General features: G+C 39.3%; 2 protein-coding genes across 14 annotated transcripts in view; one reads left to right on the top strand and one right to left on the bottom strand.

Moving 5' to 3' along the window:
• The window catches only part of LOC144195012 (SMC5-SMC6 complex localization factor protein 1-like), a 25,810-nt gene extending 7,117 nt beyond the window's left edge, over positions 1 to 18,693 (top strand). For all 6 annotated transcript variants that reach the window (XM_077714336.1, XM_077714335.1, XM_077714332.1 and 3 more), the window contains 12 exons: positions 43 to 114; positions 562 to 711; positions 889 to 1,046; positions 1,817 to 1,951; positions 2,043 to 2,190; positions 2,268 to 2,433; positions 2,553 to 2,698; positions 2,792 to 2,889; positions 6,317 to 6,390; positions 9,014 to 9,106; positions 10,044 to 10,226; positions 18,023 to 18,693. In XM_077714336.1, coding sequence (XP_077570462.1) covers positions 43 to 114; positions 562 to 711; positions 889 to 1,046; positions 1,817 to 1,951; positions 2,043 to 2,190; positions 2,268 to 2,433; positions 2,553 to 2,698; positions 2,792 to 2,889; positions 6,317 to 6,390; positions 9,014 to 9,106; positions 10,044 to 10,226; positions 18,023 to 18,513 — 1,914 coding nt within the window. In that variant the 3' untranslated portion in view covers positions 18,514 to 18,693. The remainder of the gene's footprint in view (positions 1 to 42; positions 115 to 561; positions 712 to 888; positions 1,047 to 1,816; positions 1,952 to 2,042; positions 2,191 to 2,267; positions 2,434 to 2,552; positions 2,699 to 2,791; positions 2,890 to 6,316; positions 6,391 to 9,013; positions 9,107 to 10,043; positions 10,227 to 18,022) is intronic.
• The window catches only part of LOC144195011 (multiple C2 and transmembrane domain-containing protein 1-like), a 100,738-nt gene continuing 98,161 nt past the window's right edge, over positions 18,674 to 21,250 (bottom strand). For all 8 annotated transcript variants that reach the window (XM_077714328.1, XM_077714319.1, XM_077714325.1 and 5 more), the window contains one exon: positions 18,674 to 21,250. In XM_077714328.1, the coding sequence (XP_077570454.1) occupies positions 21,179 to 21,250 (72 nt within the window). In that variant the 3' untranslated portion in view covers positions 18,674 to 21,178.

Genomic DNA, 21,250 nt, shown 5'->3' with positions numbered 1-21,250 from the left:
CTGCCAAGAATTGTAACAGTTTGATTTTGCTATCTATCCTAGGGGCGACCAAGATTTATATTTTCAGAATTTGTAGATTATAACAGGCCCCGTTGTCCTATGTCACAGTCACAGGTATGTATTCACACATCTTTTTTTCTGGACTTGTATAATGTGCACCTCTAAAATAACCATGTGAAGATCAGGTCATTCAATTTCCTTCATGTCATACATTTCAATGGAAAGTGACATTGAGGGCAAGGGCGTCTTGTCCTCTGGTCACTGGTCAGCTCATCTTAGTGCTTTGATTGGCATACCTATTAACATGACTGTCCTGTCTGTACCTACCCCAGGAGGATCACCATCAGATTGCTATTATTAATGCTTGTGTATTCCCATTCTCCATCTTCAAATTTAAATGCTTTTAGGCAAGAATTGACAGTCACTGGTGACCCTCTCTCCTTCCCCTGGAAAGTTTTCGATAGCAATCATTTCCAAATTCCATTTGCCATTTTCTCCAATTTTTCACCTACATTTCGTCTTTTGCCTGTGACTTCTAGTTGATGTGCTATTTTCTCTTAGGAAGCTGAAATAGCAAAATTCCGCAACATTGGCTCCATGATAGACTGTGGGCTCTTCATGAATGCCTTAGACACAATCCAAAATACTGTATTCCCCGGGATTGTGCCTCCAGCGTCCTACATGGTGTCTCTCATAGAGTACGCACAGAAGGTAAGATATAGAAGCAGACTTGGTTCATTTCTTGGAGCTGTGTCTTTCGGGCAAGAAAATGTGGCATAACTGGTTCTAGTTTCTTAGGTAAAAAAAAATCTGCAACCTGGGATTTATTGTTTTCAGTCATCAAAATTATATTGACCGCACCATTATTCTCTCTTTTTCATGTATAAGGGTACTGCCACTACAGTCTTCATGCAGCGCTTTCAGGAAACAATGCATCGGTTGCTAATTAACATTGCTCCTTGGGATAAGAAGACGTTTTATAGTCAAGTACTGCAGTGTCCTCACTGTAAAAAAGGAAATTGGTCTTTTTTAGAGACGGCCATAAGGTAAACTTCCTAACTTTTTTTTCTTTTGTTTGACACACCACCAAAGCTCCTTGTGTGAACAAAGTCGACATCTCTTATTGAAAAAAAATGATCTTAAATTCACAGCTGAAGGGTAAAAATGATTAGACATCTCTCATCCTCAATGGCAATTGAATAGTTCATTCGAAGTCCTTGTGGCTGTTTGTTAAAATATTAAATCAACAAATTTCAGAATAATATTGCTTCATTACAACTGAACAACAGCAGTTCTAGGCTATAAAGTATTTTTTTAGGTATGGCAATTTAATGTGGTGTTTACCAAAAACATTTTCAATGAGGGCCCTACCACACTGTTAAGAAAAAGAAAAACAAAAAACACTGACACTTGAAATTTTAAGAGAGCCTACTTTGCTTTGTTTCTTTGTTTAGTTTTGTTAGCAAAATTTAACATTTAGAGTTATGGGGGTTTTATCATCTTAATTTCTGCTCATTAGTAATATACATTTTGCCCCAAAACCTGATAGTTAACATTATAACAACATATGCTAGTTAACAGCGTTAAATTAATGAGTTAAGAATGCTTAATTTACCAAGCTACTCAAGAAAAAAAATTGAGTTCTGCTCACTTAAACTTAAGTTTTTTTTGTTTGTTTAAAGTTTTTTTTTTTTTAAGTTTTATATCTACAGTATTTTCCTGAAGAATTGCAAGGTGCATGCTAGTGAGATGACATGTAACTATTGACTGAAATTTCCCAATTTCTGGAGTGTTTTCCCTTTGTTTCTTTCTTTAGTTACTGCCTGTCAGGAAATGACACTTGTCATCAACTCCCTGGGCCGGCACTGCCAACTCTTATACAATTCCACAGTGATATTCTAGCGTTTTTTCTGAATGTCTTTCAAAAGGAACTCAACTCAATCACCATGGGGTACAGCATACATTTTTTAAAACTGGATTTCTTATAGGGTGATATTTGAGAATAATAATTGTTATTTGTTATTAACAAACCTATTCCTCAGGGATTTTTTTCATCGTCCAGAAACAGAAGTCTGTAAAGTAGTAACATCGGGTTCTTTGCTGTATGGAACCTTTTGGACCGTGTGGGAATATGTAACTCTTCTTTCTGGCTCTGTAAAAAGACTCATCGAGCTCATAATGAAGGCTGGGGTAAACAATTTAGAATGCAGGTCAGATAGTGCTATTTGAAGTTTTCCAAACTAAGCTGTTGTTTATCTTCCCTAAAGGACCTTGCTGACAAAGACGAGCAGAAATGGCATCTTTTGGCCATCCTGCTGGACCTTCTTTCAGTATTGGTGGAGTTTTGGTGCACACAGCACATAAAATTGAACCCCAAACTTGTTGAAAAGGGCTTGAAAGATTTAACAGAGCACTTTGCAATTACAAGTCAAAGTAAGGAAGCAATACAGATACAACATGTAACATTTATTTAAGTATTGAATTAATATACAATACTACTTGTCATGTTGTATAGGCTGTGGAAATTATGATTATTCTGTTCTTTCCCATAGCTCTATCTTCAGCACTTGTAGCAGAGATGATTGCCAGAATTACCACAAACAGGCTTAAATTGCCATTGGTGGATGCAATATTCCGGAATATGTGCTCCAAACATGGAATTACAGTGGAGGCTGGAACTCTGTCTCTCAAGAAACTGGTGAGTACATTTTTTCCTTATTATTATTATTATTAATATTTTTCTTGTGGGTGACCACCCTCACTCATTTTTACTTTTATGTCTTTTTTATAGTTGTTGTCCTACCTACCTGCTCTGAGACATTTAGCTCAGAGTCATAGCTGGACACAGGGCACCACCAACAGCTGCAAAACCTCGGACACCAACTCCGAGTAAGATACCTGTCTCCAGTATTTGTAATCTCACTAGTGAGATAAAGTAGATTGCAAAATCCAAACTCATTTTGATAATTAATTAATACCTTAGAGACGTATTTTAAATATATTTTTTCCTTAATTATCTTCTTTGAGCATCTAAAATCATTGCCATCAGCAATAAAAGTCCAGTTCATTTTAACCTGGAGGGAGGGGCATTACAATTTCTACTAAATAGAGGAATGGCTAGAATGAATCAAACATTTGAATTGATTAAATGTATTGCACTCGATTGCAAACAATGAATTAACAAAAAAAATGCTTTCTAATTTCTGTAACCTGGAAAAATAATTTTGTGACACAAAATAAATTACAAACGTACGTCTGTTGCTTTGGAAAGCAATGTATCGTTACCTAGTATACATAGACCAACTTTTTTCTACACATCTAAATTGTTATCCCATAGTTACAAAATATGCCAATGAGTCAACTTTTCCGAAAAAATATTGTTGTTTAATTGACTATCAAAATAATTGTTAGTGGCTGCTCTACAGCAGAAGAGTTTGGAGTGAGTTGTGCCATATCTTGAACTGAATTGTGATCAACCCTAAACCCAATGTCTTTCCTATCCTTTCAGGATGAGTGATATGAATTTACCTCCCCAAAAATATTTCCACATAAACAACTTGTATGGTTTTCTGGATAGCAGGGGGTAGCACTAACAGAATTTTCACCCACTCTACGTGTGCGTGGTGATTTTTATTGCTGCTTTTTTTTTCTATGGTCAGTTTTGCTTCCCTTATCTCTACTAGATGTGGGACTAGAAAAGATTATCTAAATTATTCAAATATGGTAGACACCTTCACATTTTGCTTGATACCAGACAGACCTCAGCTGTTCCAACAGCAGGAAGTTGGTGTGTAGAAGGGTTGGAGTCATCAGGGAACAGGTTTATGTATAGGCTACTAGTTCAGGTTTTGGCCACCACCTGCCTTTCTGACGCTCCCTCCCTTCCGCTTCATGCGTTCTCTCTGCTGCCAATCAAGAGCTCACATTTTATTCGTTCACAGGCAGGGCGACGCAAACGAGCACAGGCAATGTGCATGGAGGAGATAAAAAAGTGCCGAGGGCCACGCGCAATCATTTGACCCTGAAAGAAAGAATGGAATTAAAATGACAAAGTGTGTGATGAATTGAGAACAGAAACCCAAAGGAAATCTTGTTTCCTCCATTTCATGGCTGAAGCTTGGTTATATATATTTATTTAAAGAATGATGACTCTCATAATCAATTAACACATATTTTGTCTGGGAATCTGACACGCGACTCAATCTTGCTCTGCGCTGTTTAGAAACGTTTCAAAAGATGTGCCGCTGTGACTCGGTATATTTTAAGAACCGCTTTATGTTTGAGAGCCTCGCTATTTATTGTGAGGGCGATTGTCACACAACGCTTTCAGCAAACGTCAAAATATAAATAGCTAAATTTTACTGCAGCTTGTGAAGGTAAATGGTGTCAGTTAGTTTTCTTCTCCAACTATCTTTAGAACTGAAGATGAAACCTTTTAGAGATCTAAAGAGTGTACAATTGCAAAGGAAATGAAGAGGAATATAACTTGTGCACTCAGTTGAAGCTGGCACAAACAAAAAAAACAGTTTCACACTGTGGGCCTTTTGGTAGAGAAGCATATTGTATTCACCTTAAACATAAAAAAGTCCTGGCCATTTTTCAAATTAATTTATTTTTGAAAACTCAGTTTTTCAAGTGTATTTATTCTAGGGGTTGTGTTTTGAATTACCATATTTAAAAAAACTGAGCAAGCAATATTTATCAAGATACTGGGAAGTTTTGCGTGGACTGCATGCTCCAAGTTCTGGAGGACCCATGCTCACATGCACACAGAATGCGCTTCGCAAGACAATTCCAAGTTTTTCGATAACAGCTGCTTGCTTAATTATTATTTTTCCTGAGGCCGGCCGCCACTGGGAGAAAAAATATTCAAAAATCGAGCAACTGGCAGTTATCGAGATACTTTGAAGTCTCACCCGATTCAAGACAGTAGGACCCCTGCTCGCGTACACACTTGCCATTCAGTATTTGCAGCGCAATCAAGTTTTATTTCAATCTGGGGCAAAGATAATGGGAGATAGCCCAGTCATTAAGTCACATTAATGGGATTGTTATTATAGTTTGTCGACCTTATGCAGGCAACTCGTGCATATGCGTCACTTCAGGCCAATATGCCACTTCTATTTGCAAGATATTGCAATGTTTGCCCAAGAATAGTTTAACAGATTTAGCTTTGTCCGTGCATGATTCCTTTTAAATGCATTCAGGCTGGTTATGTTGTGACTCAACAGATGGCCAGGGGACTATTGAAACTATTTTTTTAAAAATTATATAGATATACTGTGGTCCTTTACTACTTAGTGGCTTCAGTACATCTCAAATTTTATTTTAAGTATAAAAAAGTTCATAAAAATTCATGCTGAAATTGCAACGAAAAAGTGGGTGATCAAAAATGGCGCGCTCCTTCTTTGGCGTTGAATTCAGGTGGGATATTTATTTGCCTTGAAGATAGTCTATGGTTGCCTAATATCTAAATGTACTTATTGCAACCTTGTTGATTTTAAGTGAGGAGTCTGCCTCAAGCCCGAGGAACATGTTGCTCTCCAATGGACTGAAAAAAGGTGCACTTGCTGTCCTCTTCCTGTCAGCCTCCTCACCAACCAGAACAAGGGTGTGCTTGGCGACACTGCCTCACTCATTGACTCACACACATCAGCCCACACGCTGACACGTTGAGCGAGTGTCTCCTCAGCCTTGTCCCCGCTAATAACAAGCTACGTGACAGGACGTGTGTTTCCCCCTCGGTGCCGGGAGCTCCTTCCTGCCTTCTGAAACAAGCCAATTACCAGCGAACAAGCCGCCTCCCTGTAATACTGATAGTATTCCGCTTCAACGCAATGCACACGCTCACACCTGTCAAGGCTCCATGCAGGCAGATCCCACGTACCTGCTCGCAGGACTACTGACAGCCCACAGCTATTAGCACGCTGCCACTTTGAAGAGGCTTCACTTTCTTTCACCAGTTATTCCTCTTAATGTGCTTGCTCGCCTACAATTCTCCGGGTCTGCATTTCAGGCGTTAAGTAGGAGGAAAAGTGCTTTGTAACAGAAATTGTGTGTCTGTGTTTAGGTGTGCGTGTGTTTCACACCAGACGGGTGTGGAAGTTTTGATATAATTCAGTGCCATGGGGAATTCATTTGCTAATGGGGATTGATGGATGTTACTTAATATCCCCACCCTTCCAGTGACATAGACACCCATTGAAAACTTTACTTGTTAATGTGAATAATGGATAATTTCTCATTGAATCAGTACCTTGTGTATTCATGCCTATTTCCATAAACCCTTGGACTGTGTCCTTTGTGTCCTGTCCAGAACTGTGAGCTCACTGAAGAATGAATTCGGCAAAGAATGCACCCCAAGAGGACTCAACAAAGTTAATGCAGCAGGTAGAGCTCTCCATTGCTCTCTCTTTTTCTCACATTCACACAAAAACACTATAGCTTCAGGCTTTTAATGGACTGAGGTAATGAATCAGGTCATCAATAAACAAAGTATTGATAGTGGTCTCCATACTTTAGGTTTATTGAAAAGGATGCAATGCATGGTAATGTCCATTTGTCACATCTTGTCTACTCCAAGGGCTACTATTCTGCACATGATAAACAAGTTGCGTCTCAACTGTGATACCTTGTCACTGCTTAGGTGACCATGTAAAATTTGAATGAAACTTATATGTAAACTTTAGGTTAGCCGGGGACAAATTCATACACAGTGGTACCTCGACATCCGAGCACCCACACATACGAGCATTTCAAGATACGAGTAGAATTTCGAGCAAATAATTATCTCTATACCCTCGAACATTTTCGAGATAAGGGAAAGCCATGTGGCCAAGACATAAGAGACTGTTTATCATTGTAGCGTACTGTCTTTTTAGCCGCATCTCTTTGGTGTATAACATATCTACGAGCATGAATCATTAGATTACATAGGTAGGAATGTTTGACACACCAAACAATACTAAATATACAACATGAAGAGTTTCACCTCAGACCTTTTTCAGGGACATTAAATGTAGCAATTAGGGAAGCGCTGCAGATATACAGCGGCTTCACTGGTGGAACTTGCCGCAATTAAAGCCGTGGCACTCGGTGTGAACTCTCGAAGGTGTCAGAGCTCATCTCTCCGCTGCTTCACCTGATCAGAAAGGGCCCATGCTGGAGGGGAGCAGGGCGAAGGAGAGCTGAAGGGGGTAGGAGCTTGGGAGCACTGAGGCTTTGGGCGTGTGTTGTTTTTCCGCTACGTGATGTCTATACTAATGCGGTCGACATTAATTTTTGATGAACCATCGGCACAGCTTCCTCCCCTCTCGCCCTCTCATCCCCAACCCCATCCTACCCCCTTTTGCCTCCATTTTCCCACAGCTGCTTTCACCCACATGTATAAACTTGCTTTGCTTATGCGAAGCTTCTGTATCTCTTCCATGGAACCTCTGCATCTATCTCAAAGAAGCAGTCAAGGGTATCGTTTTTTGGGGGGGAGGGATTCCCCCAAGAAATTGTCCATTTGAGTTTCATATTTGCTTCTGGACGCTCAGCAGAGATTTCAGTTGCAGAATGTGGCATTGAACATGGAATTGTTTAAATTTCACATCTGAAACATCTGATTGATATTCACACAACATATTACATTGAGAGTTTTTATTTTTGTCTAAAATGCTTTACTAAGTCAAAAGCCATCAGTTGAGTTCATAAAAGCAAGTGCACATCTAGCAGTATTCATCTGTTCAGTGGCAAATTTTCTGTTGCTGCTTCCAGAACTTGTTTCCTTTTTGCTGAATCTTCATGTTAGTTCTTAGGCAGGCTTTGTGTAAAACTACATTGCAATGAGTAAGTCTCAAAATTATAATTGATAACAACTTGTATATTGTAAACATAATTCAATCTTTATTGGGCACACTGGTGCAAGGTAGTTGAGTTTGAGCACTTTAGACACTTAAATTCTGCAATGGATTAACAGCTGAAACAAACCAATTAAATTACCATCAAAAAGCTAGAGTAACTTGCTAATGCTGAGCTAGATTCAATTGATTAATTGGCTAAACATTCACACATTTGGAAAATTTCGCATATACCAAGTGTCTGTATAATGGCTTTAATCTGAATATACCTTTTTAAAAACACTTGCTTGTACATTTTTGGAGCACCAAATTTGAATTGCCAAACTCAAAATTGAAGCATTTTGCTAACCATTGTCACTATTGGACAGGGCTTATTGGCTCTCTTGAAATGTATTTTATTTTAATCCTTGGCTGATGATACTTTTCTAACACATTCCTGTGGCGAAGGAAAGTATAACATATAGTTTCAACCTTTTCTATTTTAGTGTGAAACAGGGAATTTATAGAAAGGACAAGCAGATTTATCCTTTCCGTGCTAGTAAATGTTGAGCATGCAATTACACCAATAATGGAAGTGTTGTGTCCAAATTGGAGCCATTAAAGTGATTTAACAGAGCGTGGATTGGCCCTGGCATTTTCAGGAATTTGTACACACGGGGTCTAGTGGAATGGGTGTTTAATCGCTGTTTTTTTGTCCTTTTTTTTTTAGCTCAATAATGGCTCACAACTTTGCATAGAACTCAGTGCTGCTTATTCATGACGCTCTGCAGGTTTGGGCCAAAATCTCACTGTTTGGTTTTGAAACAAATTTGCTGTTGACATCTTTGTTATTACTAACAAACATTTGGATTTGTAAATGAAACATATTTGAAAAATATAAATCTCCGCGTTACAAGGACTGCCAAATAAAACACTTCAAATGTTGTGTGGCTACAAAACGATTGGATAAAATTTAGAACACTATTTTGGCTCATGGACGAAATTAACTTATCGAGTTGAATTCTCGTTGGTGGCTTTCACTTCGGTGCTTTAGGAATGTAATTTTCTCCATTGTTTGGATTTCTGTTGTAGTATATTCGCCTTATGGGTGTGAATATTGGGCACCTTTTTGCTTTTTAAACAAAATGTTGTTCTTGTTAATTGTGCGTTTGTGTGTTTCCTGATCAAAGGTGAGACCCTCCTCCACCAAGCATGCAAGAAAAACAAAGTGGACGTTGTACTTAGCATTCTGGCGTCTCCAGGCATTGATGTCAATGTTCAAGGTAAGACCTTTTTTTATTTTGGTCTCAATCCCCCACCATGACATCAAAGTTAACATTTTGCCAAAATTTAAAGAGTGCATCTTAAACAGTGAATAATTCCGAGATGTCAATTTGTAGATTTTCTTACCGTATTCAGTCAAATACTCTTGTCTGCTCAGGTAAAAACAATAATTTTCATGCCTGTCTGATCTCTTTTTCAAGATATTTATCAAAATAACTTACTAATTGTTGTTGTTTTTTTTTTTTGGTGACAGGCTAAGCTACAATTCAGAAGTTCAAATAGCATGCAAGAGAAAAAGTCATTATAATATTATTTTGATTCATTTGTTTTCTGAACCATTTATCCTCCCAAGGGTAATGGAGGGTGCTGGAGCTTATCCCAGCTAACTTCTGGCACCATTCGGGGACACCTTGAATTGCTAGGCAGCCAATCGCAGAGGGCACAAGGACACAGACAACCATTCACACTCACACTCATACCCAGGGGCAATTTACAGTGCTCATCCACCCTACCTTGCATGTTTTTGAGATCTGGGTGAAAACCCACCCAAGCCTGGGAAGAACATGCAAACTCCACACAATGAGGCCCGACCTGGGACCCGACCCTTGACACCAGACCTGTGAGGCCGACACACTTACCACTGGGCCGCTATATTATATTTAGTTATTATATTTAAGTATCATTGAACATATGGTAGATATATTATTATATTTCCGTTCCAATTTTCAACATTTTAAATTAATATACCCCACCCCTTGTTTTCTTATGTCATGTCATATTGCTCAGAAAGTGAGCGCTATGGGCACTATAAAGCTATAACAATGTTACACTGTCAAATCCTGAGAAACAAGTGTAAAAGGATCTGGAAATTTGCCGCTTGACCAGCAAGCAATTTTATACTGGTGAGTAATTGGATTTTGTATTTTTGCCTTCTAGACAATGTGGGCTGGACCCCTCTGCATGAAGCATGTAACCATGGCAGTACTGCCTGCGTGGAGGCTTTGCTACGTCACCGGCCTACCCCACTGCTTAATTTTATGGTGGATGGAGTCAGCCCTCTGCATGATGCCCTGCTCAATGGACACTACGACATTGCTAAAATGCTTCTGGAGGCTGCAGGTAGGTCAGTTAAAGAGATCTCTGGGAAATACGTATGAATTCATTCAATAGTGATTATGGCGTACAAGTTAGTCACAAAGCTAAAATTTTAAACTGGGAGAGTCAAAGAGCCACACCACGCAGTGGCCAGTCAAAACAAAAAGACACGCACACAAAACAACACAATTAAAACCATATCATTCACCCCAACACTTTCTTCCCCTTACAAAACAACATTGTGCTCATTTCAAGGTAACTAACTATCCGAACTCCAATCTGCCAAATTCATTCATTTATTCATTTTCTGAACTTCTTTATCCTCACTAGGTTCAAGGGGGGTGCTGGGGCCTATCTGAGCTAACTTTGTGCCAGAGTTAGGGGACACCCGAATCGGTTGCCAGCCGATGGCAGATCTGCCCAATTACATTTTAAATATAATTTATTATGTGTTTTAATGGGCCCTTGATAAATTTGAGTGTGTTAAGAGAGAATAAAAATAACAGATACATGAAACAAGTCAAAGAACCCCACTATATACAAAAATGATAAGAAGCAAAGAGACGCATTCATTTTTGCCTTGGCCCGCGTGTTCGCCACCCCTGCAATAGTGCTTTAATTATCTCCAATATATGAATATGGTCTGAAAAGGAATTGTTTTTTTCCATGGCAAACCTTGGATATGGACCTCATTCATTCATCTTCCATACCGCCCATCCTCAAAAGGGTTGCGGGGGTTGCCCGAGCCTAACCTAGCTGTCCTCGGGCGAAAGCCAGACTGCACCCTAGACTGGTCGCCTTTCAGTCGTAGGGTACACAGAGAGACAACCGAACATCTACACCCACAATCATACTGCCACGAGCAGGAATTAAGCTTGCGGCTTATTGAAATTAATATGGTCATAAATAGATTGGTATTGAAATACATAGACTGTACTTTGCAACTGCACCAACCAACTTTCACCATGTGTTCTCGATGCTACTCATCTACTAAGTGATGGCTGATGTAATCATATATCACCCACATCTCACTGATGGAGTCATATAATGTGGAACTAAAACACTTGTCTGGCCAATACGCTGCAAATGGAGCCAATCCTTTGGAATTAGCTATTTAGTTCATAATTTACTACAGCAGTTGGCTGCATGCAGTTATATGGCCAAAAAACACAGCCGAGCTTATTGGGAGCTGAAATGTGTGGATTTTGTCAGCACAGCTATTTTGATTGTTTATAGCTCTCTGCCAATGTGACGCCAAACTAATTTGGAGGTATGCAAGTATATCACCATACTTAGCAGTTGCAAGAACAAATAGATAGTCGATAGACGTTGAATCCACTTGAGATATGTCTCAGATGGTGCAGATGTTCACAGATCCAATCACAAAAAAATACTCTTTGTGGGAAATGTCTCTAAGTATTCTGATATCCATGGTAATAGTTCCTTTAGAATTTAGAAAATCTTTGAACACTGATTCAGATGGTTAACTTAATCCACCATTCACAGAGGATGAGATAAAGAACTCACATTTTGTTTTCTTTAAAAAATAGTCGACCCCTGCGGTGTTTTTTTGTGGATTATGAAGTTTGTTTTTCCCCCCCTTTAACACGTGCATATGCTCTCCTCTGAAATTTTTTTTTCCGAGGATTATTTTGTCCAGCGGAAGAAAGAAAGACATTTCTCTTTGCTCTCAGGCAATTAAAAGCGGTTAGTGGAAGAAGCAGCGCCTGCTTTATGTAAAATTAGAGTGACAAGTGAAGTACATGCTTGTGTTTGTGTGTGTATGCATGCCTGTGAATAGAAGATGTTTAGTAACCTGATATGGGGCCGGTTCACCACACGGGGACGTAGGTTCAAAACAATAAATAAAAAAAAAGCGGTGAGCAGAATAGCTTCAGTTGGAAATGAGCTGCAGGCTTTACCATTCAAGTTGTCTCCTGACTTTCTGCTTTTTCCTGACACCTGATGGCCTTGTCGAGCAGATTTTGTGGAGAAAGCATTCATGACTTCAGGCTCCAGTGTCTCGAGTGGGCTTTTTCACTAAACTATCTTGTAGGCTTAGGCATCCTTGACCAATCTCCTTTCTTTAACTATTGTCTTGAGGGGGGTAGACTTTTTGATCTGGTAACAAAAGTATAGTTTTGTTTGGAAAAAACACACCTAAGACACTTTAACAAGTTGCCAAAGAGACTAGTATATTGATATTTGGCCCTTAAATGTTTTTTTTTTTATTAAACAAAAAATATAATTTATTTTCTATTATATATTGTGAGGTTTAACTACAGTGGTACCTTGAAATACGAGCGTAGTGCATTCCGGTACTGAGCTCGTATGTGGATTTACTCGTATCTCAAATGAACATTTCCCATAGAAGTGAACTAAAAACAAATTTCAATCCTCTGCAAAAACAGGATATTGGTTGAGAAAAACATTTTTATTTGTTATAATTCACCATCTATTGACAGAGTAACAAATAACTAGTGATTATGATGTTTAATAGTACTAAAATTTGATGGATTTTGTGGAGGGGAGAGAGAGAGGGAAACAAAGAGAGGGATAGAGAGAGAGGGACAGAGAGAGAGAGAGTGAGAGACTATTTGCATGGCAACACACTCGTAACAAAACAAACTAATTTAAATGAACTTGGATTACGATACAGACACACTCAAAAATAATTTCATATGACAACGCACCGCCCAGGGATTGTAGAGACATTACACGAGGGAGTTGCGACGGAATAACACATTGTCCATGTTGTTCTCAAAAGCAGCCTCTTGCATTGGCCAGACCTGGCTGTATGACCATATTCTAAAATGTCACTTATCTCAAGGTCGTTTGTCGAGGTATTACTGTGCAAAATTAGAAAAAATACTATATAGTCATTTTATTTTTTGGGTTACATTTCCTGTTTAAAAAATGTAAATACTGAATAGCAATAAGTATTGTCTGATTTATGTTATGCTTGATAAAAGTAGTTTTTTTTTAAAGATATATATTACATATTTTGTTTGATGGAACAATGCTAGTCCTGCAGTAATATAATTTTCACGGTTCTGCTTTTCTCAGCTCATTGTTCCAATGAATATTTCCAGCCAAAATGTAAAGCCCAGAGTAAATAAGATAAGTCGACTGCCGTGATTATTCATTCATTTTCTTAACCCCTTATCCTCACTAGGATCATGGAGGGTGCTGAAGCCTAGCTTAGCTAACTCTGGGCACCAGGGTGGGGACACACTGAATTGGTGGCAAGCCAATCACAAAGTGCTTTCATGATTAATAGACTATTAATATAAATATGGGTGACAGGCCTAACAGAAGGACACAGTCCCCCAATAGGAAGCAGGCTAGTAGGCCAGATGCCTTTTGCCTATTCCACTTCTTCCTTTTTGTAGAGCCTGATAGTGCCTCCTGGACATATGTTTTTTTTTCCCCCCCGAGGACCATTCACTTTGTCGTCCTGGTTTCCAACAGGCGGGCTGAGCCAAACTGGCAAGGTTTGAGTTAGGCCAGAGAGGGCAACACTGGCACTGGCACACCAACAAAGGCTTTGTTTCAGAGTGATCTCACCCCTTTGTAAGCCTGTCTGTTATAAAGCCTTGGCCTGTCTGTGCGTGTATGTGTGGTGGGTCCCTTCAGGCTTATGGACCTGGCAGGGAAAAGATGCCACGGCTGAGGGCAACTCTCAACCGTCCTTTCCCTTCGTCTTCCCATTGCCCAAAGCCACCTCACATGACCCTTGTCTGCAAGATGCCTCTTTAGCAGGTGGCATTGTTGAACTATTGCAAATGTTCATGAATAAGATGAAAATTGACCTAATTTTGAGCAATTTGGACGAACAAACACATGTTCATAGCCAGCGAGTAAAAATGGTGCTGGGATCATAGTGACTTGCTACCATTTATTGGACTATCAGTGTTACACTATTATAATTCCCAACACAAATATGCAAAATTCAATGGCACTGATTATGTTCCAAACAACTTTCCCCTAAAAATACTGTATTCTCTTTTGCTCTGAAAATAATATCAAAATATGTAATTCATTTACACAGTACCTAATAATTCTGTATAATTTTCCATAAATCCCATGTTATTAAATGTCACAACAAATACCTACTCTTTTGAAAATGCAAAATATTTTTTCATTTGAATTGAATGCTTTTGTCATTATAGAAATATATTGAGATTTAAAGAATCACCATGAAGTGCACAAATAAATAAGTAGTCACAACATAGATAAGTAGTAATCATAGATAAGTAGTCAACATAGATAAGTAGTCACATAAATTAGGTACAAAAGGTATGTACAAAAAGGGGTAGAGGCCTATGCAGTTGTAGTGCAAGTACGCAATAAGACATTGGTCTTGATTACGCCCTCCTAATTGCAGAACTAGAGTTGAGTATGGTGACGGCCCTTGGGAAGAAGCTGTCCTTGAGTCTGTTTGTCTTGGCTGTTATGGTCCTGTAGCGTCTGCCAGAGGTTGGACAGGTGGAAGCCGGGATGGGTATTGCCTTTTATGATGATGCTCTTTGCCCTTCCTAGGCACTGGGATTTGTAGATGCTGAACAGGGGAGGTGTGGGGCAGTTGATGATCTTTTGGGCTGTGTTAATCACCTTCTACAGTCTTTTCCTGTCTGCTTCTCTGTAGCTTGAGTGCCACCCTGACATAGCATAGGTCAGCATGCTCTCAATGGCAGGGGGACATGGGCTTTTAAATACACTTGAATGGTTTAATCAAATCCAAAAATTCTGACTACATTTTTTTTTACAGTCAATGTTGTTTTTGTTTTGTTTGCAACCCGTGAGAGAGAGAGCTGCTATAGCAGGGGTGGCGAACAAGTTAGACACAAAGAGAAACATTTTTAAACTGTGAGAGTCAAAGAGCCACACCATGCAGTGACCTCCCCAAATAGACAGACACACACTCAAAAACACACAATAATACCATAATTACTCATATTGACCGTAGTTGAACCCTGGGTTATAACATTTCCTTTTACAAAACAACAATGTGTTCCTTCCAATATAAGTGTTCACCCCCTATGTTCACATCAAATGCAGCTATACACAAATATGATAAGAAGCGAAGAGCTACATTCATTTTGTCCGGCAGTCGCATGCGGCTCGACAGCCGTATGTTCACCACCCCTGTGCTATAGTATGAATGGTGCCTTGTATAGGAGACAAACAAAGCTTTAGTGTGTGATTATAATGATTCATTAATCTGGCTGAACTGAATATTTCCAAAATTCATAATCAGACTATAACCTCTCCAAAATTCTGGTCATAAATCTGTGAAACCCTACACAAACGTTTGAGGCAATATTTTATAATGGCCAACCTTCAAATACTTGTGTCCATCCCAAATATACATTTACATAACACATAGCTAAATTAATACATTTCAACCATTTAAGCATGTTTGCATAAGATCAGAAAAACTCCATTTTGTCACTCCCACTTAACAAATCTAAAAGAAATCTTGTTGTGTTTCTCATTGATATTTGGCAACCCAATACACTGTCATTTTAGTTGGCTAGGCTGTCCTTGTTCTTGCTTCACGGCACTAGAATCTCCCCGCCGACTATGATGTCTTGCCCCTGGCTGACGTTCACTCACTCATCATGCCTATTTGCAGGCAGTTAAGGAAGGAAGAGATGCTTAATTTCTTTTCAGACAAGAGAAACAAAGAGGGAGAGCAAGCATCTTCTTTTCCTCACTCTTGGCCTCTTTTTGCGGCAATTTTACCCCCTCCTCCACTCGGGCTTTTATATTCCTTGTCTTCGCCTGCCCTCTAAAGGCCAAAGGGCTTTGCACTCAATGTGTTTCTGAGTACGTTTTAGACTCCACGAGTTCACTCGGCATGTGCATTCCTCTACCGTAGCTGCCGAGAATACACAGGATGGTGTAATTACCCTGTGCTCCAGTGTAATCCCCCAGGTGGTGTATTTATCTCCACCACAGCATATGTGAAATCCAGTGTCAACCTGAAATCACTGTGCCATCCCATAACTGTGTATACAGGTTTGTGTAGTAATCATCATTGTGTTGCATCTATCAATATGGGAAGTCATTTGACTCTAGTAGTGTGAGTAATAACATTTTTATGTGGTTAGACATTTGAAGCATAATATTGTCCAAGTGATTTGTAGTCAATGATTGATCATACGACAGCTTCAAGTGAACAGTTGGAATTTGTTCATTGGTTGCCATTGACAATGACAGATGTTCAATTCTCGAAGTTCAAATAAATAGGACTTTTATTGCCGTCAATGGCAGCGAAGACTGGAGTAGAGATTTGAATGCTAAACTGCCAGTCAGTATCAATTTTAAGCACTCTGAGCTCCAAGCTATGCTGCAAGGGCCCCTTGCTTCTCCACACCAGCGCTATATTTATGTCAACTGCTGTTGACACAATGACAACAGTTTACGCTTCAAGGCATGAACTCTCTCTTTGCATCTTTGTCCATACCAGTGCTTACTGTCATTTAACAGAAACCGGTGCCTTTGTACAAAAATCACACCCAAATACTATGATAAATACATTGAAAACACATGAAACTGTCAAATTGACCAACCTTCATTATAGTATTGTACCTATGTTACTACATTGTACTATACTATATGAAATCTTCCCAAATGAATGTAAGCCTGCTGAAAGCACAAATATCCTCTTGCCGTCTCCCGTCCTTGTCTGACCCTCCCCACGCGTTGTTTGACCGCAGCATTTAAAAACATACTTATGTACACGTTTATGTAGATTAATTCCACAAGTTATGCATATTTTTGCCCCACAGTAAAAGATAGATGGGCGCTGACCTTGGCAAATCCACAGCTACTGCACTCGCCATTAGTTTCTGACCTTTTTTAAAAGTGTCATCTTCAAACCAAGTGACTTTTGTAGCTTTGCACATTTTCCAGCACAAGTGTAATGCTCCGACCGGGAACAACTACCAAAATGGCTTTTGACAGCCCTTCACCTGTTTGTGTGTCACATTTGAAGCTGTGCACTCACACACATGAGTGGCGAGGCTGAGCAGTCAAGTGGCCTGAGAGCAGGTGGCCACAAAAATGCTTCTGTAAAAACGCAAACAAAAGGGCTCGTACTTGACTCACAGGCCTGATACTGTCGTTCACTAAGACTCAGAAAAATGGGGGCTTGAAGTCAGAATTGGAATAAAGTGAGTAGGCGCAATGGGAATTAAAACACTCACTTGACACATTTTTAGTACTCACCCAACATACAGAGCTAGTGGAAGTCTGCCCCTGGGTTCGCTTCTCCACTTTTGTTTTTCTAGAGCCTGATAGTGCCTCCTGAACCTATATGGTCTTGATCCACTTTTAATTTTATTTCAAGGTCACTGTCTTGCAATGGTTTTACTTGCTTATGTCTGCCAGTACGCACTTCAAAATTCAGAGAGAGAAAGAGAGAGGGAGAGACCGAAACAGATTAGCTTTGGCTGCAATTAACAGTGATAAACAAACCTAATCAGCTCTGAAATTGTACTGTTTTTACATTGACCACACAGTAACTACTATACAATCACATTCAACACTCAAACTAAGGATAATCACCGTCCTACTCTTGTAACTCATTGGCTTCCAACAACAGCATTGCAACCCTCCCTATTAAAATTGATTGGATATCTACTAGTTACAAACTATAATTTAAATTCCAAGCAAAAAGAAGAAAAGAGCTGCATGATTGGACATCATCAGTGGCTCTGAAAGAGTTAATGATATTTAATAAATTTGCTCATTGATTGTCTTTTTCCCTTAAATGTTTAATATTTTATTATTATCTGTCATTATTCCTCCAGGTTCTGATCTCCTCCAGCAAACGGATAATAAAGGCCGTGTCGCATTGGACCTCGTCCCTGATGCGAGTCAGAAGGCAGAGCTCATCCACAGCGCTCAATTGGGTGACTCCAGCCTGAACTCTCCTGAGATGTTGAATGAAGACGTCCTAGAGGCGGCCTCTAGTTTGCTAGCAAACCTGCTGGTGTGCTACCAGGATGAAACCAATCTGTCCGACGACATGGTGTCAAGCGATGTTTGGCGCACGTTGGCAAATGCCCTTGAGGCACACCCGCTCCAAACAGTGACACTAGACTGGACCGATCAGAGAGCGATAGGCCTGGCGGGTGACGTTGAAACTCTGCTGGAGCTGGCCAGAGGGAAACACTCAGACCAGGTGTGTGAGGCAGTGAAAGCATACAAAGGAGAAAATACCGTCCTACTCATGCAGCTCCTGGACAATCTTCAATGTCAAGGAGAAATCCTATTGGCTGAAATAAACCCACTAAAGTAGGAAGCATTGGAGGCCATAGCTGGCAGTCACAAAAAGGTGAATATATTTTTTTATACAGTTCTCCAATCTCACTTGCTTATATATATATATATTATTTTCAAGCTTGGTTGTTTCTGAGATCAAAAGCTCCACTTAGAATTCAACACATTGGCACATTCAGAATAATAAAGATAAAAACAGATTTAATGGTTTTGCTTTTCTTTTTTCTTGGACACACATCAGATGTATTTCATTGGGGTGTGAAAGGAGTTTTTTTTTTTTTGTCTTTTTAATAAGGCAGCCCACCTGAGCTGCTGCACTCTGTCACAGGTTAAACTCATGATGGGGATGTCGCAGGCAGGCACAAAACATTGCAGGCAGACACACAAAAAGACTTCTTTTAAAATGAGGCAGGCACAAATACTTTAGAGTCAATATTAGACCGTCAACAAACATACGTATAAAATACACCCATTATTCAATGAAGATTTAGCTATGTACAGAGTTTAAAAATAAATACTAGTCTTATTTCAAGTGGGTGCAAAAAGAGTTTTTTCTTTAGTCGGATCATACATTCATTTAGAATAGGGGTGTCCAAACATTTTCTTCCAAGTGCTGCATACCTAAAAAGTAGGCGAGGGCCATTAAAAAAAATCTTCAACTTCATTCATTAGTGAATATATTTTTTTGAAGATTACACTGTTATTAATAGAAAACGACGTGAGACCTGGGAATGGAATTCTTTGAGTGTAAAATGTAAGACTAATGGTAGCAAAGGATATGGGTCTTGTCAAATTGGAATTTACTGTAGGTATAAGTCACTGTTCACAGGGAAAAAAGCGAGGGACGGAAATGGCGCCTAATTTGTAGTTTGGACACCCCTGATTAATAGCTTTGAAATGCAAACCAAACATGAAACACTTTGGTTTGTTTGCAACATTGGCCAAAAGCATAGTTGTGAACTAAATGCGTAAATGTATGGACACACCAATAACTTTGGAACAGCAGTACACACAGGAAGTGAAAATAAAATCAAACAAGTGCAGCTTTCATCTAGGAAGTCATTCGACAAATTATTGGATTTTTTTTCCTGTCACAAGAAGGGCCTGGTATTTTTTAGTTCATGCAAAATATTTTACGGAGTTAAATTCAAGAACCATGTTCTTCCTACCCAAGCCATCCTTTATGGGTGGTCCTCGCTCCATGAGAATGTATAATCTACTCGACCATAGCAAAGTATACAGTACCCAGCTGAAGGGGGCTTCAAATGGTAACACAAGAACATAATAAATGCCAACTTGTCTTTGATTCCATAAACACTTAAAAACCTTGTTGGCATTCACGTTTCACACATGTTAGCGCCTCTTGGATCAAAAGTTGGAAAGTTGGAGTGATTGGAAAGTGCGGCCTGAGGCACAGCATTGTTTGTGTGTGTTTGTCAGAATGTGTCTGTTTTTGAGTACTCATGTTTGGGGATGCACAACAGAATAGTGAAAGGTTTTATGACAGTTGGTTAGGAATTTAATGTATTTCTTGTGAATATTTTTTTTGTGGGTCAACCTGTTCCATTATTCTTTTTTGAAATCTGTTCGAGTCATTTGTTGCCATAACGGTGGTAAATTAAATAGATCTGATCCAAAAACAAAGGGATAAACAAAGTAACCAGATCAAAAACATTTCTACTTTTCTGACTGCTTCAATGTTGCCAAAAATTAACCTAATGCTTGCCACAGATAGGAAATGACCATGTCCAAATTATGTCGATTTTAATGACTGGAATCATTCACTGACACCCCTCCCAGTCAAACTGAAACATGAGCAATTAATTCCGGACATCTTGGTAAAAGTCTATATAATCCAGATAATAGGGAAAAAACAAACAATCCCTGACTTATTTTATTGCCAATCTAGGCAAGTTAGGTGAGGTTCACTCCACTGGTCATGTAACACAGACTCAAGGTTATTATTGTCCTCCTGCAGAGAGGTCAAAAAAGCAGCTATGTGTCTTCAGTGAGTCACCGACTCACAGCATGTTGTGTTTATTACGGGAATGAGATGGCAATTATTTGCCTGATCCTGATTACATAAATGTTGCAGCGAAATTTTGTTTGAATTCTGGCTACAATTTTTTTAGAGCTGAATTTCTGTGGCTGGATTTTGAGGCTGAATGTTTACCTTGAAAACATTTAGAATTCCAATTGTAAAAAAAATCAGTTGTAATGCAAACAGTGGTTATTTATATTTTCTTAAGTGTGTATGTATGCATGTGTGTGTGTTTGGAAAGCTGTTCAATTGTGTGAAGTCCAATTTAAATGACAGCCTTGAGATGTCTCATCCTTTTAGTGGAAGAGAAAGTGAGAACCAACGTTTCCGACTGACCATTTTAAAAATGCAACAATTACAATTATTAATGAGGCATATTTTCTGATGGACAGGAATGCACTTAATGTTTTTTTTAAATCCATAAATTCCACTACTTTCCTGTTTTTTCTTTGAACATAGGGAAGCATCTTTTCTCAAAAATTGTAACTCAAAGAGCCAGTGATGGACATGAAAATGAAACAAAAGAACAGGGTAGAACCTCTGGGGTAGTTCTAGCCGGGCCACATTGGTTTCCGACCAGCTCCCTCAGTTCCTCAGAGTCCAGTAATGGAGCAGCACATAGGAAGTGGACAAGGGAAGACTTCTACCCCGGGTTGTTTTTCTTCCTTTTATTTGGACTGGGATTGGGATCTTGTTTCAGCTCTCTGTACTGCAC

This window comes from Stigmatopora nigra, chromosome 4, assembly GCF_051989575.1.
Source record: "Stigmatopora nigra isolate UIUO_SnigA chromosome 4, RoL_Snig_1.1, whole genome shotgun sequence".
Lineage (NCBI taxonomy): Eukaryota > Metazoa > Chordata > Actinopteri > Syngnathiformes > Syngnathidae > Stigmatopora > Stigmatopora nigra.
Note: the sequence above shows the minus strand (reverse complement) of the source record. Positions and strands in the feature narration are given on the sequence as shown.